Genomic DNA, 26385 nt, shown 5'->3' with positions numbered 1-26385 from the left:
ATGACCACACCTGCAGAGCTGTAATACATTTCTGAGCTCTCACACGAAACACTTGGATGTACCAGCTGTTTGAAATGGTGTAGTTTGGTAGAGGTGTGTGTGCCTGAGGCTGCTGAAGTGGTCTGAATGAAACCAGGTGAGCCGAGCGCTTCGAGCGCGAGCCGCGAGGAGCGACGTCTTGAGTGAACGTTTCCAGCCATCAGTTATTAACACATGATTTTAGTTTGGAGCCACAGCACTGGACGCTGCAGCTGTGGGTTCAGATCTGTTGTCAGCGCTGCTGCGGACTCTGTTTGCACTTTTCAAAGGGTTGATATTATTATTTTAAAAAACATTTTTTTTGCTTGTCCCGTTTGGATCTTTAGTCGTCAGAGTTGGTGTCTGAAGGCCTGAAAGATGCCAAGTGGATTTACTTTACCAACTGGATCATCACGGCCATATTGGTCCATTTGATCGACCTTTATTATAATTATGTATTGATTTGATTTGATTTTCGGTTGTTACAGACGGGACAGACATGACTGGGGGAAAGAATGAAAGAAAGAGAGGGAGCGAAAGAAAAACAAAGAAAACACCATCACAATAAACTAGCTAACAGTAGATGCTAAATATTACATGTTATTGTGCAGCACACAAGATCGACAGCGCACAATGTGCTTTGAGGCAGCAGCCAAGAAAGGTGTAGTTTGTGTCTGTGCACACCTGTGTGGATCAGCATGCTTGTATTCCAAAGGTTTCTCCATGTAACGATCTGCTAGGGAGTGTGGGGAGCCATAGCCCCGTCCACCAGGGCATGAAGCAGGTATGGAGGAATCCAGGCCCCAGACACCAGGAGTGAGTACATACATGAGCGCCCAGCCCCAGACACCAAGAACCACCAAGAACCACCAACACACCAGCGTCTGAGGGCATCAGCCACCAGCAGGGAGTGTGGACACAAACGCGCATTCCCATCCCCATATACACAAACAAATACTCGGCACTCACCCGACATGGAGACAGACACAAATAGACACTGCACACACATTCACACCCCCAAACATACTCTATATCCCAGGTCCAGGTACCCCCGCCCCCAGAGGGGCAAGCCGCACCCGGACCGGTTGATATCGTTTCTAATGTGTGCAGTTGTCTTTGGCTCGTGTCTGCAGCACCGTTTGCACAACATGAAACTAGTTTTCACTATTTTCTCTTTAAGTGCTCACAGCTCCTTTTTTGTGCGTTTGCATGTCGTGCATGAAATGCATAACCATTATTGAAGTCGTCAGCAGGCAGCGATGACGATCACTCGGAGCTGCAGAAACAAAGCGAGTCGGCTCTTTGTTTCTGTAATATCGGGGTCGTGCACGTCGCAGCAGGAACGGTGGAGCCTGTTGGAGGCGCACGCAAAAACACGAGGTGTGTTTAGTTCAGATGTTTGTGCTGGTGCTGAAAATCAGGTGAAAGGTGGGGATGTCAGGCGGGTGTGGCCGGGGCGTCCTGCTCGGTCCTCGTGCGTCAGCGGTAAACACGACGCGCGTCAGCAGCTCTTACCTCACATCCATTTCTGAGGTAACAGAATCCAGCTGCTCTCCTCTGGACGGCGTTTCCTCCAAACTGAAACCAAACGAAGCCAGATGTTTCCTGCTGGCTTCAGTCAGTTTTACTGGTGTGTGTGTGTGTGTGTGTGTGTGTGTGTGTGTGTGTGTGTGTGTGTGTGTGTGTGTGTGTGTGTGTGTGTGTGTGTGTGTCTCTGCAGTGAACACATGTCAACCTTTTTCCCTTGTTTAACAAGCTCTTTTTCCTTTTACAGCTCTTTGTGCGTTCCCTCTCTCTCGCTGAAAGTTGGAGAAACTTTAAATGAACTGTAATCATTCAAAGCTGAGTCTGACGGGACGCAGCAAACAAACACTGGAGCAAACTGCTGCCTGCAGAGAGTCATGTGATCTGAGACGAGCTGGGCTGTGGTTGGTTAAACTTCACACCAAGCTCTTCGAGCGGCGAGATTCTGTCGCGCTTCACGTGCAGGAGACGAGCTTCTGTTTGGACGTGAAGTGTCTGTCCCCTCTGTCCTCGTTCTCTCTGCTGATTGGCTCTTAACACTTTGCTCGCGCTTCACTGATGCTGCTTCGTGCTGCGGTCCGCAGCCCTCGCCGGCCCACTCAGAGCCGCTGGATGCTTCGCTTGCATTCACGTCCTGACATCTCGAGTCGCCGCCTGGTGTGAAGAGGAGGGCGGCGCGGCTCTCGGAGGAATCCGCTCTGCTTTTAGTCTTTTGGAAAGAATGCGTGATTCAGGCCACAAGAATGAGTCTGAGAGGCGGAGCCTCTGTGGAGCGTATGGGGGGGGGGCTGTAAGCGATTATGAATATCTTTGTGCTTCAGCTGCGGTCTGATGATCCACGGGTCGTGCTGGTTCTGAAAAATGGTCTAAAGTGAGTTTAAAGGAGCTGACCGATGCTCAGTGAATGCTTTCCTCTTTATTAGGCACACAGGTCAAAAGGTCAACGTTCATCATTGTTTCTGCTGCTTTTTGTGATTAATGCAGTTCTCAGACACTGATCAGCAGAGCAGCTGCCATCATGCTGCCTCACACTGTGTGTGTGTGTGTGTGTGTGTGTGTGTGTGTGTGTGTGTGTGTGTGTGTGTGTGTGTGTGTGTGTGTGTGTGTGAAGGGTCACCTCAACACTGAATGAATATTTGACCTGATGTTTCCTTTTCTTTTTCTCCCAGGCATCCCCAAACCTCGCGCCTCTGCAGTCTGTGGTCCCACAGCAGCTAAACCGACAGCCAATCAGCAGCCGGGATCAGCGGGGCGACCCGCCGCACCCACTGCCGCCTCAAAACTTCCTGTTAAAGGGTTACCCACAAGCCTTAGCTCCTCCTCACTGGGAAGTAACGAGAATAATGGAGGCGCAAGCAAAGGTGTGTGTGTGTGTCTGACACACTGTCTGTGCATCATCAGAGGTGGTTTTCTTTGGTGTGGTTTCCCTCTCACTGCTGATTTAACTTCCTCTCATTTCCTCTGTTTGTGTGTGTGTGTGTGTGTGTGTGTGTGTGGGGGGGGGGGGGGGGGTATTAACATCTTCGTGGGGCCCAAAAATTGGAAGTTTACTATACTCGTGAGGACCAAAATCAAAATTGTGGTTTTAGTGTCAGGGTTACAGTTAGGTTATGGTTAGGGTAAGAGGCTAGGGAAAGCATGTCAATGAGATGTCCCCAAAAGGACGGGGACACACACACACGTGTGTATATGTGTGTGTGCTCGTGCTTGCAGCATATCCTGTGCTCCTCTGAAGGTCAGGGAGCACATCTGGTCGGGTCGGAGCTCACAGATGATCCGTGTCGTCTCCTCTGCAGCTTTCAGGCTGCCGTTTGTTTTCTCAGATTAGGAGCTGAGCGTCCTGATGTTTGTCGTCCTTCAGCAGCTCAGTTCACATCGGGTCTCCAGCTTTAGCTTCCTCCTCTGTGCATCAAAAAGAAGAAACCAGGTGAATGTAGATGCCGAATGTAGAGGACAGGTGTGGTCAGTCAGTCTGAAGGAAACGATTCCTCGCTCTCTGTCCTGAGCAGCTGCACGTTCAGCCTCGCTCGCGTGTTGTTTAACTTCCTGTTTAGCCTTTGGTCTGCAGCGCTCGTAGCAAACAGACATCAGCACGTGCAGCGATCTCCTCGTTCGAACGGTTACTGGTCACAGCTGTAGTGATCCGTGGATACAGAGGTTTTCCAGGTGTGCTCGGTTTCCCTCTTCGTTTGGCAGCGGTGCCGACGTCCTTCTTTGGAAAGCTGCACGTTTCACTGTGACGCAGTCATTTGTGCAAAGTTGGCCAGAAACAACGGACCCATGTGACAGGCAGCAGGATGTGAATCATGCTTTCAGCTGGACTCGTGTCTTGTAAGTCTAAATGTGATAACCGCCTGCACAGGCCTGTCCTCCTGCAGGGGAACATGGAGATCACTTATTGTTACCATGGTGATATTTAGTTTTATCAGAGAGGAGCGTTGGTGTTGATCCACCTCCACACAGTTACAGCATCACACGGTCCGGCTCAGCTCTGCTTCAGGACACATTCAGACACATGAAGCTTCACACTGCGTTAATGAGGTGTTTCCATTTTTGAGTAGATCCACTGAAACTGTGGAAACGTGTTGTTTGCTTCGCTGTCCTGGTGACACGCTCCTGTTTTTCTGCAGGTCCAAGTCAGTTTTTAATTCTAAAGGAGAAAGAACAAAATCATCTTTTTCCTCAACCCAGAGAAAACTTTCACATTTCCTCTGCTGTGTGCTGAAACCTGCTGCAGAGCATCGCCGTGGTGCTCTGGGTGGAACACGGCACGCCCCTAACCGTTCCCCCCATGCAGGTGTCACGAGGGGGGGAATTATCAATGGAGACCAAACAGTTTGTGCGTCAGGCTGTAAACATGTTTATTTCTGCTGTAAAGTTTTAACGTGGCAGTCTGAGGACTTACTCACTGCTGCCTCTGCTGGACGTCAGAGGAACTGCAGGTTTGGCTTCATGTTTCAGTTTCTTTCTGTAGCAGGTTAACCTAAGATCACCGGCAACAACTGAGAAACTGTCAGCTTTAACTCAGCATCATTCAGACGCCTCACATGCTCTTACCTCTCCTGGGTGACCCCAGGATGACCCCAGGATGACCCCATGTTCTGTTGTGTCTGTTGCCCCCATAGCTGTTGTCTGTGTGAATGGGGGGGAGCTGCTGTCACTCATCCAGTATTTAAATCAGCACATGAATAAAAACTCCTGCATCTTCTCCCGTCAGCAGCTCCAGCAGGGGTCGTACCAGACGAGCGGCCCAGCAGAAGCACACTTCCTGTGGGCAGCCAGAGTGCAGCAAAGCCCTCCGTCTCCAGCAGCACCACCAGCACCAGTATTCCCAGTGACGCTATTACAAACGGTCCCAGCACTGCTGCTCCAAAACCTCCCGCCCTGAGGAGCAGAGCTGTGTCTCTGCAGGCCAGGACCTCCAGCACAGGTGAGGCACCGCCTGAGCCCAGATCAGCCTTTTAACCTTCAGACTAAATCTAATCAAATCTAATCAGAATGTTTGTGACTCAGATGTGCGGTCGCTAAGCTTCAGTCGGTTTACGTCTCATCCGTCGGCACCGTCTCAGAGCTGCAGGGTTTGCAGACAGACGGCCCGGTCACATGACTGCAGCACAAACATAAACAATAAGAACGCAAAGTCGCACTGACGTGTTAACTGTTGGAGAAACACATGAAAGCGTGCGTCGCCTCCACGCTGCTCCGCCTGTGAGTGTGTGTGGCGAATGACGCTGTGTTTAATGTTTTGGCCTCTTTGTATAAAGTGCAGGTTGGTTTAATCAGTTCAGTACGTTTCCTTCGCCCTGCGGGAAACGGCACAGATGTTTGTGTCCTGTCTGGGTCACAGTCGGGGTCAAACACGTGATCGTATTACGGAGGCAACAGGAGGGACACGGCGGCGGCAGTTACACTGTTTGCTGGTCAGAATCTGTGTCAGACGCTCTGCACGCTGCTCAGAGCTGAAACCTCGAGCCCGTTTGTTCGTTTTCACAGCTGTGAGCGATTGAAACGCCTCCGCAGGAACAGGAAATGGGTTTTGACTCGTGTGTCCTCTCCGTAGGTCTGAAGCCTCCGACGATCACCAACCAGAACGCAGCGAAGACGGCGCCCACGAAGTCAAGCCCCGCCGCCGGTCAGGGGCTCACGAAGCAGGCGGTGCAGTCCCCGTTACAGCGCAGCGGCTCGGCGAGGGTCAGCCGGCTGAACGGCGCAGGTACGAGAAGCCATCTGACTTCCTGTGTTTGTGTGCGAGCGGCTGCCGGGGTGTGGATCACAGCGAGTCAGCTCTAAGGGGTGCTTAGCATGAGTAGTGCTGGTTAGTAAAGCTGTGAGGGCAGCTGAGAGCACGCCATCACACACACACTGCTTGGCTAAGTCAGTGCTGCCATCGATTTTATACAGTCTGTTGCATCAGTGTGATCATGACTGCAGATGTTTGCTGCACAACATCTGCTTTTTCATTCCTGCAGCTGAAGCGAGTCACAGGTTTGCATCAGTCACACGAGCGACCGAATAATGACGAGCGTCGCCGGGTTTGGACTGATGGTGCAGGAGGCGGCGGTCTGACATCACTGCATGAACTCTGACACGCGCGCACACACACATGCATACACGCACGCACACATGCATACACGCACGCACACATGCATACACGCACGCACACATGCATACACGCACACACACATGCCTACACGCACGCACGCGCACACACACACACTCACACGGACACTCTGAGCTGCCTCCCAGCTCAAACCCGTGCGCTCACTCTGTGAGTTGATGTTCGCCGACGTTTCACGTTTAGCATCACGCAGCATCAGAATCATGTCTTAAACCATCGGCCGTGACTCTGGTGTCAGCAGCGTGCTGCTCTCCTCCCCCTGCATGTGGCGGCTCTCGTCTGGGCCCGGGCGCCTGGCTGCCTCCCTCTGCGGCCGGCCTGGAAGTCTCTCTGGGGCCTGTGGGGCGCCGCTTACTCATAGACGTACTATCAGCCCCATGATGGCTTGATTACCCCACACACACACACCCACACACACACACACACACTACACTTCATAAGGGCCACACATGCATTTGATTCATACCTCTCTCATTGACGCTCGCCACAGCCGTCCTCAGGCGACAGCGGTTAGCAGCGTGGGCCTTTAAAGCTCTCAGTGGCTTTCTGCTCGTTTTGTCTCCACTGGATGTGGACATTGATTCTGACACACACACACACACACACACACACACAGCTCTGGTTTTATTGGCTCTGGTCTGTCTCGTGCCGTTAGAGGAGCACTGATGTTTCGGGGCTGTAAGGTTTTATGGCTGGTTTGAAGTTTGTAAATGAGCCACATGTTGTGCGCACTTACTCTGCACAAAGATGAAATCTATCAAACACGCCTGTGAATGAAAATGTGCACAGGTGTGATTTTTAGGAGGTGGACGTCCTGTAATCTGTGTGAGTGGAGGTAAACCAGCTGTGTGTCAGGATCTGTTAAATATCCACTAACCTCAGCCTGTCTGTCAGCTGATGGCGGCGTCCACGCTTGGATGCAAACTAAATAAAAGTGGATTCAATAATGAGCAGAGAGGCTCTCGGGGAACATGGCTGCTTGGTTTTTGTTTTCGCCGTCGGTGGTTTTTGTGGGGACCTGAGTTTCCTCTGAGCGGGCTTCCTTTGTGTTCACTAACCTGAGTCAGGCGTGAGCATCAGCGCAGTTTAACCCAGCTCCAGGTTCTGAGCGCGCTCACAGGAGCAAAGGACAAACGGCGGTCTGATGATTCAGCTGTTGACATTCAGAAGTGTGTCGTGTCTTCTTTGTTCCTGATGTTCTAGCTCAAGTTCAGGTTCTCCGTCACGTTCTTCACATCTTCAGCTTCTTTCAGTCGTTTAGGAAACGCTCAGACAGATTTGGCTAAAACAAAGACGCCTTTTCACAAAGTGTCTGAAAGGCGCCAATATGGCACCTGCCTCAGAGTGTGTGTGTGGACGGGTATTAACATCTTTGTGGGGACCAAAATCCTGGTCGCCACAGCATTGAAGGCATTTTTGAGCCTCAAAATGTGGTTTTATTGTCAGGGTTACAGTTATGGTTCGAGTAATGAGATGTCCCCACAACGATATAAATACACGTGTGTGTGTGTGTGTGTGTGTGTGTGTGTGTGCGTGTGTGTGTGTGTGTGTCCACAGTGTTTCTTCTGTCATCACGTCTGACCTCGACGAGGTTCATCTGTGGCACGACAGAGAACAGACGAGTCATGAGGGAGGAGGGAGCGAGGGATTATTCAGACCCGCTGACTCCTCCCCTCCTCCTTCCACAGCATCCCTCCTCCCCCTGTGTGTGTGTGTGTGTGTGTGTGTGTGTGTGGATGCTTGTCTTTGTTTGTGTGTAAATTCTGGTGACACGCCTCTGTGGTGATGGGGGGGCATCGCTGTGTGTTTAGCAGCTGAGGAGTAATCATCACCAGGATACGCTCTCGCTCGCTCTCTCGCTCTCTCTCGCTCCCTCATGCACGAGTATCTTGCCCGTTTCTCTCTCTCTCTCCATCTGTGGCTGATTCGCCGTGACCTCGGCGACGGTGAAGCTCGCTGCTATTTTTGGCGCCATTTTCTTCCCGTGCTGGCTGCGGTGCAGGAGCCGCTCTGCTTCGCTCCTTTTATTTCATGTTTTCGTGTCGCGGCGGCGGCTCTGCGGCTTTGATGAAGGCCGGATGGCGGCTTAGCGTGCGTCCTCGTCCCTGGACTGAGCGCAGGATCTGTTTTTAAAATGCGGCGTCTTGTTTTTCCTCGTGGCTTTCACGCAGATGCAGGCTACAAATCCCAGCAGCAGTAACCAGATTCTGTTTTTGGAGCATTTTTTGTTTTTGAAATTTAAAGAAAAGGAGGATTTCCTTCTCCCGCCTCCCGTCCGCTAAAGAAGAAGTGGGTCAGTGTGACCTGCCGCTCAGGACACGTTGAGACGAGGAGAAGAACTCAAAGCGCAGAAAAGGACTGCGAGTCCGACGGAGACGCCTCGCACCGAACCATGTTGTGGTCTCCCAGACTGTCGCTGTCCAACTTCCACGTGAAGCTGACGGCTAAAGGACTTTTCCGAAACCTCCAGCTGCTGTCGGGATGCAGGAAGAACACCGTGGTCTTCCACGCAGGTCTGGATCAGTCTCCGTCCCCCGTGTCCTCCCCGCATCCACCATCCATCCGTTCATCCTCCATCAGCAGCTTCACCCCGTTAGCTGCTTCCATCCCTCCATGTGCTCCACACACCTTCCTTCATCCACCATAGATGCACATGGCAGGGTGGGGCTGGAGCCACCACACCCAAACAGAGGAGCTAATGAGCTGCTTTAATCCTGCAGCCACCCAAAATAAAAGCCCTATCTCTGTAACTATTTGCCTTTCAAAATAAAACTCATTTTCAAACCCCCCTCCTCCTCCTCTCCTGTCTTTGTGTGAAGCTCTGCATTCTTTGCCGTTTCTTTGGGCTTTTTAATCTTTACTCGTGTGATGGCAGATCAGCCTCAAAGGCCACTTCACCCCCTCCTCCCTCCTCAGCCCCTCCTGTGTTCCTGCACGGCGTCGGCAGCCATTGTTGCCTCCGTGTCTCCTCCTGTGGGGGCTTTCAGCTCGGCTTGCAGCTGCAGTCGCACACGGCTGTGCGTGCGGGGCTTTTCAGTTCCAGCGTTGCGGCATGGCGTGATGAATAGCCGTGGCTCCTTTTAGCCCCGATACCCACGCCTGACGGGGCACGGCCACGTGATTCACACACAAACCCGAAATAGCCCGGGACGCATCTGGCTTTTACTTATTCAGCCATTAAAAGGCTGCACTGTGTTTGTGCAGGCTGCAGCAGAGCCTGCGCTCGCTCTTAATGTGCCTCCTTTTCTGAAGAGGAGCTGCACGCTGCCAGGGTCTGTGTGTCCGTGCAGCAGGGGAGCTTTTCAAGTTCATGCTGCATAAAAGCAAAAATCCCTGATGATGCTGTGAATAACCGTCAGCATTCATGCTAGCAGCGCTCAGTGTCGTTCAGCTCTGTACCTCGACTGACCACGAGAGAAGTCGAGCTGAATACGTGAACGCGACAGTGAAGCTGCTTCAGCCTCTGATGCGTCACATGCACAAACTTTAAACATGCACAAAGTCAAAAAACACCAGGAAGACTTTGTTGGATGAGCTGTTAGCCCTAAAAATGCAAGTCCAGATGTGCAGGCTGTGGTGCGGGTGCACAGTGTTCGATGGAATCAGTGGAGAACTCAGTACACGAGCGGCTGTGTTAGCTGGGTGGAGGTGAGAGTGGAGGTGCTGCAGTAATGTGCATCTTAGGAATAATGTCCCAAATACACAGCTTCCACCTCCAGATGTGGATATTTTATTGCTGAACCAAAGAGGTTGTTTTTCGTGTCCAGCAGGGGGCGACTCCTGTGGTTTGGGAACAGTTCCCAGCTTCTTTGCTCGGTGACCTCAGTTGACCTGATGAGTTTGTGCTCTGTCGTAGTTTTCACGTCCCTTTTTAGAAAGTGAAAGGTCGCGGGTTTAATTCTAGTTGGAGCCACGGATCCTCTTTGGGATTGGATGAGTAACGGTGGGACCTGTGGCGCCCCCTGGTGGTGAGGAAGCAGTGGTTGGGTCCATCTCCTGCATACAGTCTGTAGTCCAGCACAGTGTTTCTGTGGTCCTGCGTAGAATTCAGGCACATTTAGTTTAAGTCTGACAATAGGCTTTTTTTTTATGGGGGGGTTACCGTGGTTACCGTGTTTACCATGGTTACCGTGTGTGTGTGTGTGTGTGTGTGTGTGTGTAAACCACGCTCAAAGCAGCTAGTTCTAAATATCAGAGCCCATTATCAGCGGTTTGAGAGCAGCTAGCTCGTTGGAGATGTTTCCTGGGTTGTTTCGTGTGAAGGAGCAGTTTTTATGTTAGGATGTGATTATTTCACATCACCTGTGGGCCGGTCCACTCAGGCTCAGGAGAGGTGAGCCCTGGTTGGTTGTTTTTGCTCGGTGTGAAGAAGCTGGCGCACGTTTCTGAGGTTTGACTGCAGCGGCTTGTCGTGGGTTCCTGAGAGTCTCATCAGGCTCACTCTGCGTACTCGTCTGTGCTGTGTGCTTTGGCTCGACGGGTCATTAATCCCTTCATCGTCTCTGATTGTGGGCGTTAATGTGGATCGTGCGGTTTGGCCCACGTTCATGTCCTTCTGTAAATATTGGGCTCCGCCTCTCTGACCATCCATCTGAGCTCGGTGGCACGTGTTTGGCAGCAGCGTGTTTTCAGTCTGAGCTCCACAGACCCACTTCCCTGCTGCCCCAAAATGTAGGTCAGTGCAGGCTTTAGTCAGCGAGCGCGCGGCCGTGTACGCCGCACAGCAGTTCAGCTGAGGCCGGCCGCTCGTGCGAGCCTTAATCTGATGCGGAGGCCGCTGTTTTCCCAGATGTGGCGGCAGACGAGGATGTGAGAGGATGTTGTCAGGCTCGTTTCAGGCCGCGTCACACAAGTGGCCGATGAAGAGTCTGCTTGGACTCAGTCCTGCAGTTTGATTGGAAACTTTAATTTTTGTGTTTTTGTTATGAGATGAAAAGAAAAACGATGAAACCTGAAATGCATTATTAATAAGTTATTATTTAATAAGTTATTATGAATGATTTACTGATTTTTACACTCAGGTGAAAATAGCTGCTGAGACGTGTTTGAGCAGTTTGGTCCTGTCTGTGGGCTGAGAGGGCCTCCTGGAGCACTTGATGTATTTCTGGCAGACTCTGCTCCTCTGGCTAACCAGAGGGTGGGAGTGTGTGATGAAGAGGTGCTTTGACAGTCTCTTCCTCCTCCTCCTCCTCAGCTCTGTGGAGCTGCACAGAGCTGCAGGACTGAGCTGACCTTCCGAATGAGCGGGAATAACAAGTAAAGGCATCGAGCTTTGTGCCACGTTCATTGCAGAGCCTGAGGAAAATGCTGAGAGTAAAGAGCTGCTGTGGTCTTGTCTCAGTGCACGACTCCTCCTCCTCTCTGAAGAGGAGGAGGACATCATGACTCCTCCTCCTCTTCAGAGAGGAGGAGGAGTCATGATGTCCTGAATGTCCAGCAGCCTCTGTGGTGCTAACGTTGACCAGCATGCAGCAGTGTGAGCAGCGCTGATCGTTCAGTTTGAGTTTATTCATAACGTACGTTTTTACATTTGAACATTTAACACGCACGTGTGTGTGTGTGTGTGTGTGCGCACGCGATGATGTCATCAGCCTGCTTTTACATCCTCGGGGCGATGGAGTCGGACAATATGAAAGTTGTTGCTAGGAAACCAGATGGTCTAATTTGGATGTAAATATATCAGATGGTGGACGCGTGCACCTCGTGACACGCTCTGCACAGTTGTTTCCATGGTAACAGGTGTGCGTGCACTTGTTGGATCATGTGTTGACTTTGAAGGGAAGCCGGTTTCATTCAGAGTTCAACCTCTCAGCACCTGGTGTTTTTGCCTCTCTGAGTAATCTGATTACATCAGAATAAGGATGGTTGCAGTTGGTATCCTTCGTCGTCCCGCACACGCTCAGTTGAGGCGGCTCATTAAAGATGGACCAGATCTGCTCTTTAGTCTGTGACCTGCTGATAATTAGACTTTGGGCTCTGCAGAGGGCACATGCAGGAATTTTGACCGTCAGCGCTGTACTCTGATTACTTCAGAGTGAAGACGACTGTTGGTGGATTTTTACAGCTCGGCCCGAAGCCTCCGCTCCTCCCACACATCCCTTTTATTCCTCCTCCTGAGCTTCATCCCTGCGCTGCTTCTCTGACTGATGTTCTTCATAAACTCGCACAGACAGCCCTGCTGAGGGCTCACGAGACTCCACAGATAATGAGACTGACGTGATGCTCGACTGTGAGCTTCTACAGTTTACAGCGTCGCAGCATTTCAGACACTCAAATTGAATTCGGGGTGCAGAAAGTGCATTTGTTCGCTGCGTGTTCGCAGCGGATTCTCGTGACTCAGCAGGGCTCGTCGCTGTGCTCGGTGTCTGTGATGTGCATGCTAACCGTGTGGTTTCTCTCTCAGTCTGGGCTCAGCAGCTCTGCATGCCTGCCCGGCACACTCCAGGTACAAACCCCTCACCGCAGCACTCGCACAGGTCACCACACACGAGCCACATGAAACAGCAAAGTCCTCAGGAATATCTGCAGGATGGATGCATCAGTGTCTCAGGACTTTTCTCCTGTTACGCTGCAGTATCGAGCAGTTGCTATAGAAAAAAACTTGGTTATATACTGCACTGTTTAACCCTTTAAAGCCGGTCGGAGCGGGCACGCTCTGTTTTGCATAACTATTTTTAAATCCCAGTAGCTCTGCAACCACGTAAGCTAGCGCAATAATTTTTTTTGCACATGAAACCAGAGGAGTTGTACTTACATCTTATGCCGTCAGCTTGTCCTTGGTCACAGTTTCCTTCCACATATAGCTTTGCAAAAACTGCATAAAAAGCACTTGCAGCAACAAAAACATAATATTCCAGAAACATCCTTATCCGATCAGCTGTTCGTAACACTTCCTACGTCCATCAGCGCGAACTATCGCATGTCCGCCATGTCCTGCCCGAAACCGGAAGTGATGTCATTTTGCGGAAATGTAGTTTTTTACCATCAGGGCCTTATGAGCCTATACTGGTGTTTTTAAAAGTTATGTTTGACTTTATGACTTTCTGTGTCGTTTCTGGGATGCTGAGGACTCATACTGCACTGCTGGAAATAGTTTATTTTGATGCATAAGCTGTTTTTTTTGCAAATTTGCATTATAATATTTATTTTCGTTTTTCCTGCAGTGTATGAAAATTGGTGTATTTCAAAAATAAAACTATGAAGACACTCAAAATAAATTTCCTGTGGTGGGAAACTAGTTTGTGCAACTTTTTTGTATTTACAGTTTTGAGGGATAAGCCTCTTAAATTTCTCTAACTAGAAATATATGTTAAAAAACAAAAACTGTTTTCAATTTTTTTGTAGTTTATTGCACTTTTTGCAATTTAAAAATGGCTCCACAGCATGTAAAAATATAATATAAGCTCTGGGGGCCTTGGTTCTATGGTAGGTCTTAAAGGGTTAAACTAAGGAGAGGCTAAACATGTGTGTGTGCGTGTGTGTGTGTGTGTGTGTGTGTGTGCGTGTGTGTGTGTGCACACGCCCTTTGGGGACTTCGTACAGTTTGAGTTCATCCTCGTTTGGTCATATTCCTGTGATTGTGTAAAGCGATTTCCTAATACAGACCATTTACAGCCGACTAGCCTCACTCTAAAGCAGCAGCATTACTCTGAAATGATTAATAAAGTAAAACAGCACCAGGCTACAAAGTTCTTACAGCTCAGAGAAAAAAATCAAGTCTCTCTTAATAATTTATATATTTTTATTTTTATTGAAAGGCAAAGATTCAGGCGGCCTTTCTTAAAAACTGTGAACCCTCTGACTCTGTGACGTCGGCGTTAGAGCGAGGTCGCGATTGGTCGGCAGGCGATGGTTTGTGGAGGTGGCACAGTTCCACCTGAGGTTACCTGTAGCATAAACATCTGTGTGTCAGTGAAGCAGATGTGCCTGCACACAGCGATTAAACCTTCTGCTCCGCCAACGCTGAAAAACAGGAGCTGCGTTTGTCACGTGGGAGGTGTGCTCGCCACCGCTATGAGGCGGAGCTGAAACGACTCGCCGAGAGGCCGGAGTCTGAGATTGAACGCTGGATCTGTTCTGGTGACGGTCCAGCTGACTTCAGCGATGCCCTGCTCAGAGGCTGCCACCAGGGGGCAGCATCGTTAAGGAAGTGCTGTCCTCAGGGCCTGTCAGGTCTGAGCTGCAGCGCAGACCTGACAGGCTTTCAAAGTTTGACGTGTGAGAGATCCAGATGTTCAGATGAGCCGCTACAGAAAACACCTGTCGGCTGATCGCTCTCACTGAATAGTGGCGAGGCGTCGGGCATCTCGCCCGTGACTTCTCAGGAGCTCGGTCGGCTTCCAGCATCTCGCACAGAAGCTTCATCTGCAGTCAGAGAGGGAAGGAGAGCGAGCGCGCCGAGAGGAGACGAGTGTCGATCGCTCGCTCTAATTGCTTTGGTCTCGTAATGCAGCCCTTAATGCACATCCACACGCATGCACACGCACGCACACACACTCACACTCCCATGATGCATTGGTTTCAGCAGCAGGGCGTGTGTGTTTCTGTGTGTGTGATTGTCGTCAGTCTGCTGTGTGTGTGTAACTTGAGTGCGAGCCGTGTTTGTGCGTCCGTGTGTGTGGACACCATGCTGAATGTCGCCCCCGCCACCCGCACACTAAGAGGTCGTCGCTCTCTTGCAGTGGATAAAAACAACAAGCCGCGGGACGCGCCGGGGAAAACGCCATCACACACCGGCAGCAGCTCGCAGACGGCAGCATCCACCGGAGGAAACAACCAGAACCTGCAGCTGCCTCCGCCCGACCTGGTACGTGTGACACGAGCAGCGGCGTCAGGGTTGCTTCTGTTTGATGCTTCAGCAGCTGAGACGACTCCTCGTCCTCTCACACGATGAGGGACGGAGACGTTTGACTCCAGAACCAGTGAACGTGTTGTTAGCGTGTTTGTTATCTCACACTGTCTTCCTCCTGTTTGTGTAGATACCAGATGACGTGAATGCTAACGCACCAGTGGCACCAGTTCCTCCAGTGCCTGCCACTAACGCCACCAACACTGCCACGTCAGGAACCGCCGGACCCTCGACTCTCGGTTTGAAAGCGAGAACCGGGCCACGATCCGGCCCCAGAGCCGGGTCTCGCCTTCAGGGCGCGTCCAGAGCTGGCAGCCATGGAGGCGCGGTGGCGTCGGACGGGACGAACGCGATCAAACAGAACCACAGCAAAGAGCAGGCAGAGAAGAAGAACCAGGCCATCGTTCAGCTGAGGAAGCTGCTCGTGCAAGGGAACAAAAGAGTGGAGGCTCTGGCTACAGTCATCCAGCATCTCTTCACGGAGGTACAGTCACACCTGCATTTACACAGCAGTGACGCCACCTGCTGGTCGGTTTAGACCTCAACAAACCCACATGCATCAGTTATGAAGCAGTTTATCCCCCGTACAGCGTAGCAGAGGGAGACGTGGTCCTCACACACCAAACAGTTTGTGTTTGAGACTGACTCACTGCTGCCTCTGCTGGACGCTGCAGGAACTGCTGTGGTTGTTTCTTTATGGCTCTGAGCTGCAGACACTGCATGCTCACAGTTGGAGAGCGCTGCCCCTCGTCAGGCTTCCGGAAGCCATCCACTCAGAACAAAGGGGGCTGTAGAAGGACAGGACTTGTTTCCTGTCACATGTTAATGGTGATGATGTCGTTTGTGAAAGTCTGAAGAGCTGATGGCGTCTTTTAAATGTGCGCACTCTTTGATTTGTTAACTGCAGCACAGCTGAAGCGAGGCTGTGATTTTTGTTATGAGGCGTCAGATTCTCTGCTTCGAGCTCTTCAAAGGCACCACAGGAATATTTGCATGCAGGTGTCACACGGGTAACGGACTCGTTAGCGTGTAGAAAAACGGCTCTTTGAGAAGCGAAGCTGCACATAAGCGTTTCAGGTCAGGAGGGGGCTTTAGCGTCTCGTGTGATGGGGGCGGGTCCTGCTGCGTGGATGTGTTTGCACATGTGAGCGCAGCGTGGCTTCACGAGGTGAACGGCCCATCCCGTCCCTCGCCTCGGGCAGATTAGAGCAGGGCGTCACAGCCTGTAATTACAGGTCACTCGGCAGCGAGCGGTGACGTCGCCCTGCTGATATTTAAGGTGCTGCTGGAGATACTCGCAGAGGAGGAGGGGCGGAGCAATGGCTGTTTTTAGAAGGCGGCAGCAGGGAGAGACTCGCCACGCCCGGCTGTCGTTAAGAACAGCACATGATGCAACGGAAAGATCCTGCTCACACGCTCCTGCTGATGGACGTGTGTGTGCGCCTGTTGTAAGTGCAGTGCTTGCGTACATACGAGGCTTCCTCTGGCAGTCTGAGGTATGGAGTGAATGCTGAACTTCCTTCGGTCCCGATCACACCGCGTACGTCCAAGCATGCAAACCCCCTCAGAGGATTGAGAGTCGGCGTGTCAGCCAATAAAAATATAAGCATGACTGAATAGTTCCAGTTTGAGATGCGTGCAGCAGTGATGTCACTGATCCCTGAACGCAGACACGCTGAAGACGGTTATTAAACATTTCACAGTGTTGCCTCTGAGTCTCGGCGATCCTCGTCTCCTGCCGCTCAGCGCTCACAGGTGACGTCGCTGTCCAACGTGGCTTCACAGCACCTTAAAAATCTAAACAGGAGAAACGATCATTTGTTCCTGTTTCCGTTCAGTAATAAAATAATGAGCCATCGTCCTGTTTCAGCTGTCCTGTCATCCACCCACAGCAGCCACGCCCACACCTTTTAACCATTACTTCCTGTTCCGCTTTGATGTTGGTGGATGCTGATGCACGAATTGAGGAAAACGTGAAACTTTTACATAAACGGTGCAAATGTCTGTGTTCGTGTTACGAAGTCTTCACCCTGAAAGATTATGTGAGTGTCTGCGAGGATGAAGGCTGCTGATTGGCTCAGACCAGCTCCAGGATGCGTCCGTCAGAGTCCAGGATGTGGACGGTGTGTTCAGTAAACACTGTGTTTGCAGACAGCCGAGCGCAGCCTACAGAGGCCTTCATGTCTCTGCTCGCTGTCGTGACTCTGTGTTTGAACCTTTGTTGTTCTCTGTGCGGCTGTGTTGTGTTCGGGGGCCGAGCACTAATGCCTTTAATTAGACACCCGGGGGGTTTGAGAGGCGCTCGTAGCTCTGGCTTGTTTTCCTCGCCTGTACATTTGATAACTTTACTGTATTGTTGCACTGATCTGAGAGCCTGAGCTCGGCCTGGTGAAGCACAGCTGTCCTAAAGTTTCAAGTTTAAGCTGTTATTGGCCTGGAGTGTCTCTGCGGAGCGAGCGGCTCATAAAACCTGTTATCAGCAGTAAAACCTGCACACGAACGAGAGCGCGCTTACATAACCCCGTCAGATTTTTGTGTTGGAGCATAAACTCCTCCGGGCTCTCGGAGCCTTTCTGCCTGGGATATTGATTAGATGGGAGGCCTGCTGGGAGGTGCTGGTGAAAGGGGGAGTCATGGGTGGAGGAGGGGGAGGAGGAGGAATGCAGCAGCTGCAGCTGAAGCCCTGAAGCTGTGTGATTTGTATTTGTTATCTGAAGCATGAATGCCGGCACTATCTTATCTGCCTGCACACTTGAAAGGTGACTGCTGAATATAAACAGAGCACTTAATGCCAAGCCCCCACGCCGCGGGTGGAGGCGGAGCCGTTTGAGCTGCACTGGAAAAGCGTGTGTGTGAAAGCACGCCATCCACGGTTACTGACGGTAAACAAAGCTAGACTCCAAACTAAAGCCGGGGGGGGCGGAGTCTAACTAACTCTGTTAGAAGCTTCTTTTGCGTCGCTGCTGTTTCACAGATTTTTATTGTGTTTTTATCTTATAAATCATATTTTAAAATATCAAAATATTAGTTTTTAAAATCCTCGTTCGGTCACATGGTGCGATGGGCTTTTATCGTGACGCCAGGAGGAACCGTCTGTGTTTGGACTGTTTGTGAGGTCTAATCTAAAAGACACAGACTGTATATAAAAGATGTCATGGCCGTCACACGGGCGTCTGTATGACACCAGATCAGACTGAAGCTACAAACTTCAGTCACAGGCTTAAAGCACAGAGGAGTCGCCCCCTGCTGGCAGTGCAGGTTTAAGGCATTTTCACGTTGCCATCTTTTTATACAGTCTGTGCTAAAACCTCCCGACTGGGTAAGTGTTTTGGTCTTTGTGCACTGAGAGGACGTTTCATGTTGGCCGCTGTAAAAACCAGAATCGTTTTATAGCCACTAAAACTGGACTAATTAAAGTCTTTTTTTAGAGCTTCGTGGTTTTTAAAATATGTCCCAGCTCTGCGGGAAACTCCCAGATAAATGTAACGTAAAGTTTATACGGAGGAAAAATGTGAAGCTGAAGACGAAGAGAGGCGTGATTTAAACGCCGATGCTCCGGTCCGATGAGTTAACGACTGATAGAGCAGGAGAGAAAGGCAGATAAGATTAAAGATATGAAAAGAGGAGGGCGGTGCAGAAATAACTCGCATTCCTCCATCAGACGGGAGGAGGAGAAACAGATGGAGGGGGGAGGAGGTCTGTGGTGGACAGGTAGAGTGTGGGAGGAGCAGAGGGGGAGGGCAGAGAGTTTCCTCTGTAGTAGTTTGTGACAGAGGGAGAGGAAGGACGCCGGACGGAGAGCAGCGTGGGAGCTTTGTATGAGGGCGTCTGTGGTTACTGAGAGATGGGGGCGGCGGAGAGCAGAGCCCACGGCGAGCCCAGCAGAGCCCACGCCAAACCGGACAGGATCCCCTCTCATCGCCGCAAGAAGAAACGCAAGGTGTGTGTTTGTTTCCACAGCTGAGCTCGTCGCTGCGCTGTGTCAGAGGAAACCGAGCGGGTCGCCTCATCTTCCACATTCTTTGTCCCGCTCGAGTCGTCTGCTGCTTTCAGCCGGATCGTTTAGAAACGTGACCGACGTCTGAGTTTGTTGCTGTTCTTCGCCGGCTTTTGTTGCCTCTGTTTCTTCACGTCTCTGACCCGCATGCAGCAGATGGTCTTTATGGCTGCGTGTGTTTACAGGCAGCAGCACAGCTGCAGACGTCCTGCTGCTGCTCCAACCCTCACACTGCTCCATCAGGAAAGTGTGTGTGTGTGATTTACTAACCTGATGCTGCTCCTGTGCAGCAGGGATGTGAGACTTCAGGCCGTCTTTAACTTTTATTTTCCCTTCTTTGGTTTCCCGTCTGCTTGGAGACGAGACAAAAATGATTAGTGAGTGTGGAAAGAAAACTACGGTGGAAGCAGGAACAGCCTGAGCCCGTCGACAGGAAAACAAAAGAGAATTCCTGAGCCACTCCTTCCATTCACGTCTTTATTAATAGAGAGAAATATTTGTCGAGTTAAATCAGAGTTGCATCCAGAACACGAACCATAAAAACGACTCGTGCCGCGAGCCTGGCGTCCGACCGCGCCTCACGCTGCTGCGAAGGTGTTTGGTAACTGTTTCCTCATGAGGTGATGCTGGAGGCGCTCTGTGCTTTGGCGATAAGGCAGCCCGCGGGCGTCCTTCACATGTGTGACAACCGTCTGTATTTTAATATTTGTTGTGGATCGCCTCAGCACACGCTCACAGTTAATGACATCCTGCCCATCTGAGCCCAGCTGCTCTCTTCGGTGAAGGTGTTTGTGAGCAGGGCTGCACTAGTTCAGCCTGACTCTGCATTAGCACAGCTGAGTGTTTCCTGTCTGACAGTCTGGCTCAGCTTTCGTTAGATTTAAACAGTTATGAACTCACAGCTTCGCTGTGCCACAGGAGCTCATGTCAATCTTCTTCTCTCTGCAGCGTGAGGAGACCCTGAAGCAGAAGAAGGAGCTGTCGCAGGAGCTGGCCAACCTCCGGGACGAGCTGGGTAAGAACGTCCGGCCTTCTCACGCCGCCTTTTTGTTTGCGTCCTTCTCCCTCTGTCCCATCCATTTGCATCAAGGATGGGACAACTGCCATTCAAAGCGGCGCTGTAACGTCGCTGCAGCTGCTGCTTGTTCTTAGGAAGAAACGAGACGCTTCCACGCAGGCTGTAACCTGTCAGCACGTCCGTCAGGTGCTCGGTGCACCTGTGTTCTCAGGAGGCGTTCTCCATGGATCCACCAGAGCGGCGGCGAGTACTGCACGATGTGACGTGTCAGTTTGTTTTTGGAGGCCACCGTCATGGCGGTCGATTATTGCGTTAGAAGGTGCATTACACTAATACTGTTTAGTATTTATTAGATACAGATTAGTAAAGTTTGATGCCGCGTCTGTAAGGAGGACTCGTGGAGTATCTGCTGTTAAGCTCACGGCCGCCTCGTTCCTCTTAAAGTATCATCTGTGAATTGGCAGCGAGGACACGCCTCCACGCGGTTCCCGTTTAAGAGTCGCACAAACATTCAGGTCACTGGAAATAACATCACAGTGTGTCCTAAATACTGATACTGCTGCGTGTGCCTGAGAGTGGATCAGGAACACCCGGGTAGCTTAGCATGACACACACACACACACACACACACGTCAGGTATTCATATCTTGTGAGGACATCTGATTGACATGTTTTCCTTAACCATAACTGTAACCTGACACTAAAACCACATTTAAAATGCCTAAAAACCTTGTGGGGACCTGGATTTTCACCCCTACAAGTACAGTAACCTTCCCATGGTCCCCACAAAGCTATGAATACGTGTTTATGTTCACACAGCAGTATGAAGGACATTAAAATAGGCACAAGTGTAATTGAAGAATATATATCACAACTATTTCAGTTCACACACATGCTCAGAGTACACTTGGCTTCCATGTTTATATATACACACACTCAGATGGACATACCAGAGCCCCACACACACACACACACACACACACACCCCTTCACTTTCTCTCCACTGTCCCTCGATCCCGTCGACCTGCTGCACTGAATGCGCTCTTTTCTTTTGACCTTTGGCTCGTCTCTGAGCTGAGGGATGCCAGTAATGTATAGACCCCTGCTGTCAAAGCGCGCACACACACACACACACACTCACACACTCATCAAACCCATCAGGAACAACACGTCTCTGTGTCTCTGAGGAGCGTTTGCCAGGTCCTCTCCCACACATGCTCACCATGACGTGTCAGAAGCAGGAAGTCTCTGGACAAACAGGACAGTCTCTTCCTGTCAGATTTAAAAGAGCGGTTCACACGGTCGTCTCACAGATAAATGCGATGGTGTGTCGTCTGCATAGCTGTGAGACTGCACAGTGTCTCTCCCGGAGCGGCTCGGGTTTGTGAAGCAAACACTGCCGGGCGCGTTTCCTCGTTTCCTTGTTTGGAATCCTTTTTCCTGGTTCCTTCAGTTCATCTCGTAACTTTGTTTTTCACGCGTCCTCGTACGAGGAGACCAAAGTGAGATGATGTCACGTTTATGCTGCCACCTGCTGACTCTCACACTCGGGGTTTGTGTGCTCGATGGAGGCGTGTGCGTGTGTCCGTCTCGTGCGTGCGCTGCCGTCAGCTGTCGCGGGCTTTGTTTCCTTCACCGGAGCGACAGACGCTCCATTCAGAGGGAACGCCAACTGCTCCAGCTGCAGCCAGCTGTTCACACTCGCTGCTGTCATCGCCGAGGCTGCTCAGCGTGCAGAGAGCTCTCACTTTTATTAAAATGTTTCAGGTTGGCGTGGAATCAAACTGGCGTGTGTGGTGGTGGGCGGAGGCGTGCGTGAGCCTGCGAGGGTTGAGACGAGTCGCCAGGAGCGATTCCCGCCGCATACTTGCGCGCTGACATGCAGATGTTTGGTGTTTCGGTCTCTCGGAATAATTAAAGTGGAATGTGGCCGAAGGCTGACGCACGGGAACGCGTCCTTCGTTACCCGCTGAAGAATCGCCGCCCCAGGCGTGTTGGCGCTGACACGACGTGACGTGATGGATGCTCCGGCGTGATTCATGGGTAAAATAGTCAGAGCAGGATCCACATCTGCCCACAAACTGCTGGTTCCAAACCACTTCATTGCTTCCTTTCCAGCAGACGCTGACCCCGGATCAGTTTCATCTCTCGTTAAGAAAACGTTTTTAGTTTCTTTCAGATTTTTCTGCAGAAAACCAAAATCTGTTCTTTGACTCATTAAATCAAAGTTGTTTCCTGCTGCTCTGCTTTCTCCTGCACAGTCGCGTCGTCGCAGTGCTGCGAGCGTCTGCAGAAGGAGAAGCAGGAGGCGCGCGTCGGCTTCGAGGAAGCGCTGACGAGGTTGCGGGAGCAGCACCGGGAGGAGCTGGCACAGCTGGAGGAAAGGTAGGACCGACGCTCTCCTCACGTCCAGGAGCCTTCTCCTCCTGCACGCCGTTCAGACTGACCCTGTTTCACGCTCCTCTCTGCGACAGGCTGACCAGTTTTTACCAAACGGAGTGGGACAAGGTCCACCAGACGTACCAGGAGGAGGCGGACAAATGTCGCGTCCTGATGGAGAAGCAGGTCTGAGCACAAACGCACGAGCAGACGCTCAACCAGCTTTTATTGTGAAAGGATCACGGCCTCGAGCGTGACGGAGACGATGCTCGTCACGTACGCGGCGTGACCTTTAATAGGTTGGGCCGAGACACGGCACACACCCTCCTCGTGCTGCGCTCTGATTGGCTCGTAGGAGCGCCATGTGACTCCCTGAGCTCTGAACCTGAGCTCGCTCTCTGATTGGATCCAGCGACAGAAAAAATGTTTCAGATTCATAATAAACGCCCAGCAGTGCTCTCGTCTCCGTGCTGCTGCAGCAGACGCTCAGATTAAAGAATCACTCAGACCTGATGGAGGAGGAGCATAAAGGAGGCAGGGAGGGGTGGTGACGGCGTGAGGAGAAAGTGTAGGAAAGAAAGCAAATGAGGAAGGAAGGAGTGCAAATGACAGGAAGCAGGAGGAGGAGATGTGGGAGGGGCCAGAGATTCAAAAGCAAACATGTAAACAAACAAACACATTTGTAAACAGCGACGTCTCTGAAACTCTGATTTCTTTCTTAGTTCTGGACGTTTTTAATCATTTTTATTTTCACTGCATAATCTGATAAATGTTGGAGTTTTGGTCAGCGCCGCTTCTGACATCCTGGTTACTTCCTGCAGGTGGAGGAGCTGAGGAGCCGACAGGAAGTGGAGAGGAAGAAACAGGAAGTGAGTCACAGCCAGAAGATGGAGTCTCTGAAACAGCAGTACGAGGCCTCGTTAGAAGGTGTGTGTGCAGGATACAGACACACACAGACACACACAGACACGCACACAGACACACAGAGACACGCACACAGACACACACGCACACAGACACACAGAGACACGCACACAGACACACACGCACACAGACACACACGCGCACACAGACACACACGCAGACACACACGCACAGACACACACACACAGACACACACACGCGCACACAGACACACACGCGCACACAGACACACACGCGCACAGACACACAGACAGACACACAGACAGACACACACACACACACACGCACACAGACACACACGCGCACAGACACACAGACAGACACACAGACAGACACACAGACAGACACACACACACACACACGCACACAGACACACACGCGCACAGACACACAGACAGACACACAGACAGACACACACACACACACGCACACAGACACACACGCGCACAGACACACACGCGCACAGACACACACACACACGCACAGACACACACACGCACAGACACACACGCACACACAGACACGCACACACACACAGACACGCACACACACACACAGACACGCACACAGACACGCACACACACACACACGCGCACAGACAGACACACAGACAGACACACACACACACACACACGCACACAGACACACACGCGCACAGACACACACGCGCACAGACACACACACACACGCACAGACACACACACACACACACACACGCACACAGACACACACACACACAGACACACACGCGCACAGACACACACACACACGCACAGACACACACACAGACACACACACGCGCACACAGACACGCACACACACACACAGACACGCGCACACACACACACACACACTCAGTCCTCTTTGTCGCTCTGATTTCTTTCTCCCGGCTCAGAGATGAAGACGATCCATCGCTCCGACCGGGACACTCTGGAAAAATCCCTGCAGGACACCGAAGCTTCTCTCTCTGTAAGAATCACTTTACTGCCATCATAATATTTCCATCACGCGACTCTGTGACATCAGATCAGATGAACCTTCATCAGTCCCACACGTGGGAAATTAGTTTGGTTACAGCAGCAAAAAATAAGAAAAACAATAGAATAAAATAGAATAACATACTGTACAATATAGAATAGAACAGAATAGAGTACTATATTGCATCAGTAATATTCGTGATATTGCTCATAAACATGAGAATGAGGTGATGTGTCTGCTCAGCGCGGGGCGAGCGTGGCCGTCAGGACGTTTGAATCGGTGACTCTGCAGCGCTGCGTTCGAGCCGTGCTGAGGCTCGCGCACGTTTTCCCTCCAGGTGCTTCCAGATGTTTGCGTGTGTGGAGGAGAGCCGAGGATTGATCTGTGCTGCCGGCTCAGACGCTCAGGAGGCCAACACAAACCTGAGCTCGCGTCTGCAGACGTGTTCCTGATGAATCTGTAGTTTACCTGCCGCTGAGCTCAGCGTGAACTCTAACGACGGCGCCTCTGTTTCCCCCTCAGGAAAAACTCTCCGAGCTCACGGCGGAGAAGGAGGACCTGAGCGAGAAGCTGCGTGCCGAGGAGGAGAGGAGGACGAGGATACTCACCGACAAGAATCTGGTAACGATGGTTCAACCGTCCTCCTTTAATCTCCCTCTGAACTCCTCCTAGCAGCACTCGTGAAGCCTGCTGCTGACCATGACTGCCCCCTGCTGGTGTGGAATAGCAGTGACTCTAACTCATACTAAAGGGACATGTGTGCTTGTTGTGCTGCTGTAATGCTACGTAAAGCGCTGAGGGTTCCTGCGCTCACCTGCCGTGTCTGTGCTGTTTGTGCAGAAGGACTCCCACACCGTGTACCTGGAGAAGGAGCTGGAGAGTCTGAAGGTGGTGCTGGAGATCAAGAACAACCAGCTGCATCAGAAGGAGAAGAAGCTGATGGAGATGGACAAACTGGTGGGTGCAGATCTGTTTCCGTCTCAGCAGATCTAAGAATTCCTTATCTAGCAGCATCGGCAGCCTCCCGGGAATCTCCGGTGGTTTGTGACTCTGAAGCTTTGGAACCAGTTGTTTGTCTGGTGTTACTGCCGGAGCGTCTGCACACAGCGAGCATCGCACATCGAGTAGCGAGTGCGTCAGTCGGACGGATTAGCTGCTTTTAAACATTTTCATCTACCTGAGCCGAGCCTGATGATTGGATGAAAAAAACGTTCTGTGACTGAAACTGTGCGTGTGTGTGTGTGTGTGTGTGTGTGTGTGTGTCACAGGTGGAGACGAATGTGAAGCTGGAGGAGTGTCTGAAGAAGGTGCAGCAGGAGAACGAGGACTACAAGGCCAGGATGGACAAACACGCCGCGCTGTCCAAGTATGTACTCCTGCGAGGGGGGCTCATCCCCATCCGATCGTTCAGCTACTTCCTGGTTTCCTCCCTCCCTCTCCTGGTTTCCTCCCTCCCTCTCCTGGTTTCCTCCCTCCCTCTCCTGGTTTCCTCCCTCCCTCTCCTGGTTTCCTCCCTCCCTCTCCTAGTTTCCTCCCTCCCTCTCCTGGCTTTCAGATAAATGTTAAAAGGCCTGTCGCAGGGACCGCCGGCGCCTCTCGTTCTCGCTGCATGAGTCGTGATGATGAGGGTTTACCTGCTGCTGTTCTTTGACTCATAATGTGAAGAACGAGACGTTCTGGGAGAGACGAACATGTTTCTGCTCCGTAAATACAAAATAAAGCAGATTTCAGGCAACGAGGAGCGCGAGAATGTGTTGATTACTTAAAGACTTAGAGCACATACAGACTCGACAGCTGAGAACTTTATGATTGTTGTTATTGTGGCACGTCTGAATAAGAAAGTGACTGTTTGCCTGTGAAAAACACTTAAAAATCAACTTTGTATTTGCAGTGAGTGAAAACATCAGACGTGTGGCTTTAATAGTGTTCAGAGTAAAATCCTGCCACAGCAGCACGAACGACGGCGCCTTTTAAACGTCCCGCGTGCGCCTGTCGTGATCAGAACCCATCAGCCTCTCAGCGGGCGCGTGGAAGCTGTAAACGAGCGAGCGACCCCGGCTCCCCTTTCAATAAATCCTTCC

General features: G+C 51.3%; 1 protein-coding gene across 3 annotated transcripts in view; it reads left to right on the top strand.

The window, feature by feature from the left end:
• The window catches only part of LOC146384763 (uncharacterized), a 50957-nt gene that overhangs the window by 23617 nt on the left and 955 nt on the right, over positions 1-26385 (top strand). For 2 of the 3 annotated variants that reach the window (XM_084929768.1, XM_084929767.1), the window contains exons 5-17: positions 2712-2903; positions 4760-4972; positions 5603-5755; positions 14842-14966; positions 15139-15492; positions 19954-20020; positions 22285-22408; positions 22498-22588; positions 23224-23329; positions 24222-24295; positions 24827-24925; positions 25145-25261; positions 25573-25670. In XM_084929768.1, coding sequence (XP_084785894.1) covers positions 2712-2903; positions 4760-4972; positions 5603-5755; positions 14842-14966; positions 15139-15492; positions 19954-20020; positions 22285-22408; positions 22498-22588; positions 23224-23329; positions 24222-24295; positions 24827-24925; positions 25145-25261; positions 25573-25670 — 1813 coding nt within the window. The remainder of the gene's footprint in view (positions 1-2711; positions 2904-4759; positions 4973-5602; positions 5756-14841; positions 14967-15138; positions 15493-19953; positions 20021-22284; positions 22409-22497; positions 22589-23223; positions 23330-24221; positions 24296-24826; positions 24926-25144; positions 25262-25572; positions 25671-26385) is intronic. The other variant, XM_084929769.1, reaches the window with a different exon arrangement.

This window comes from Perissodus microlepis, chromosome 6 (genome assembly GCF_051167445.1).
Source record: "Perissodus microlepis isolate ML-2025 ecotype Zambia chromosome 6, ASM5116744v1, whole genome shotgun sequence".
NCBI lineage: Eukaryota > Metazoa > Chordata > Actinopteri > Cichliformes > Cichlidae > Perissodus > Perissodus microlepis.
The sequence above is the reverse complement of the archived record's forward strand: the minus strand, read 5'-3'. Positions and strand labels throughout refer to the sequence as shown.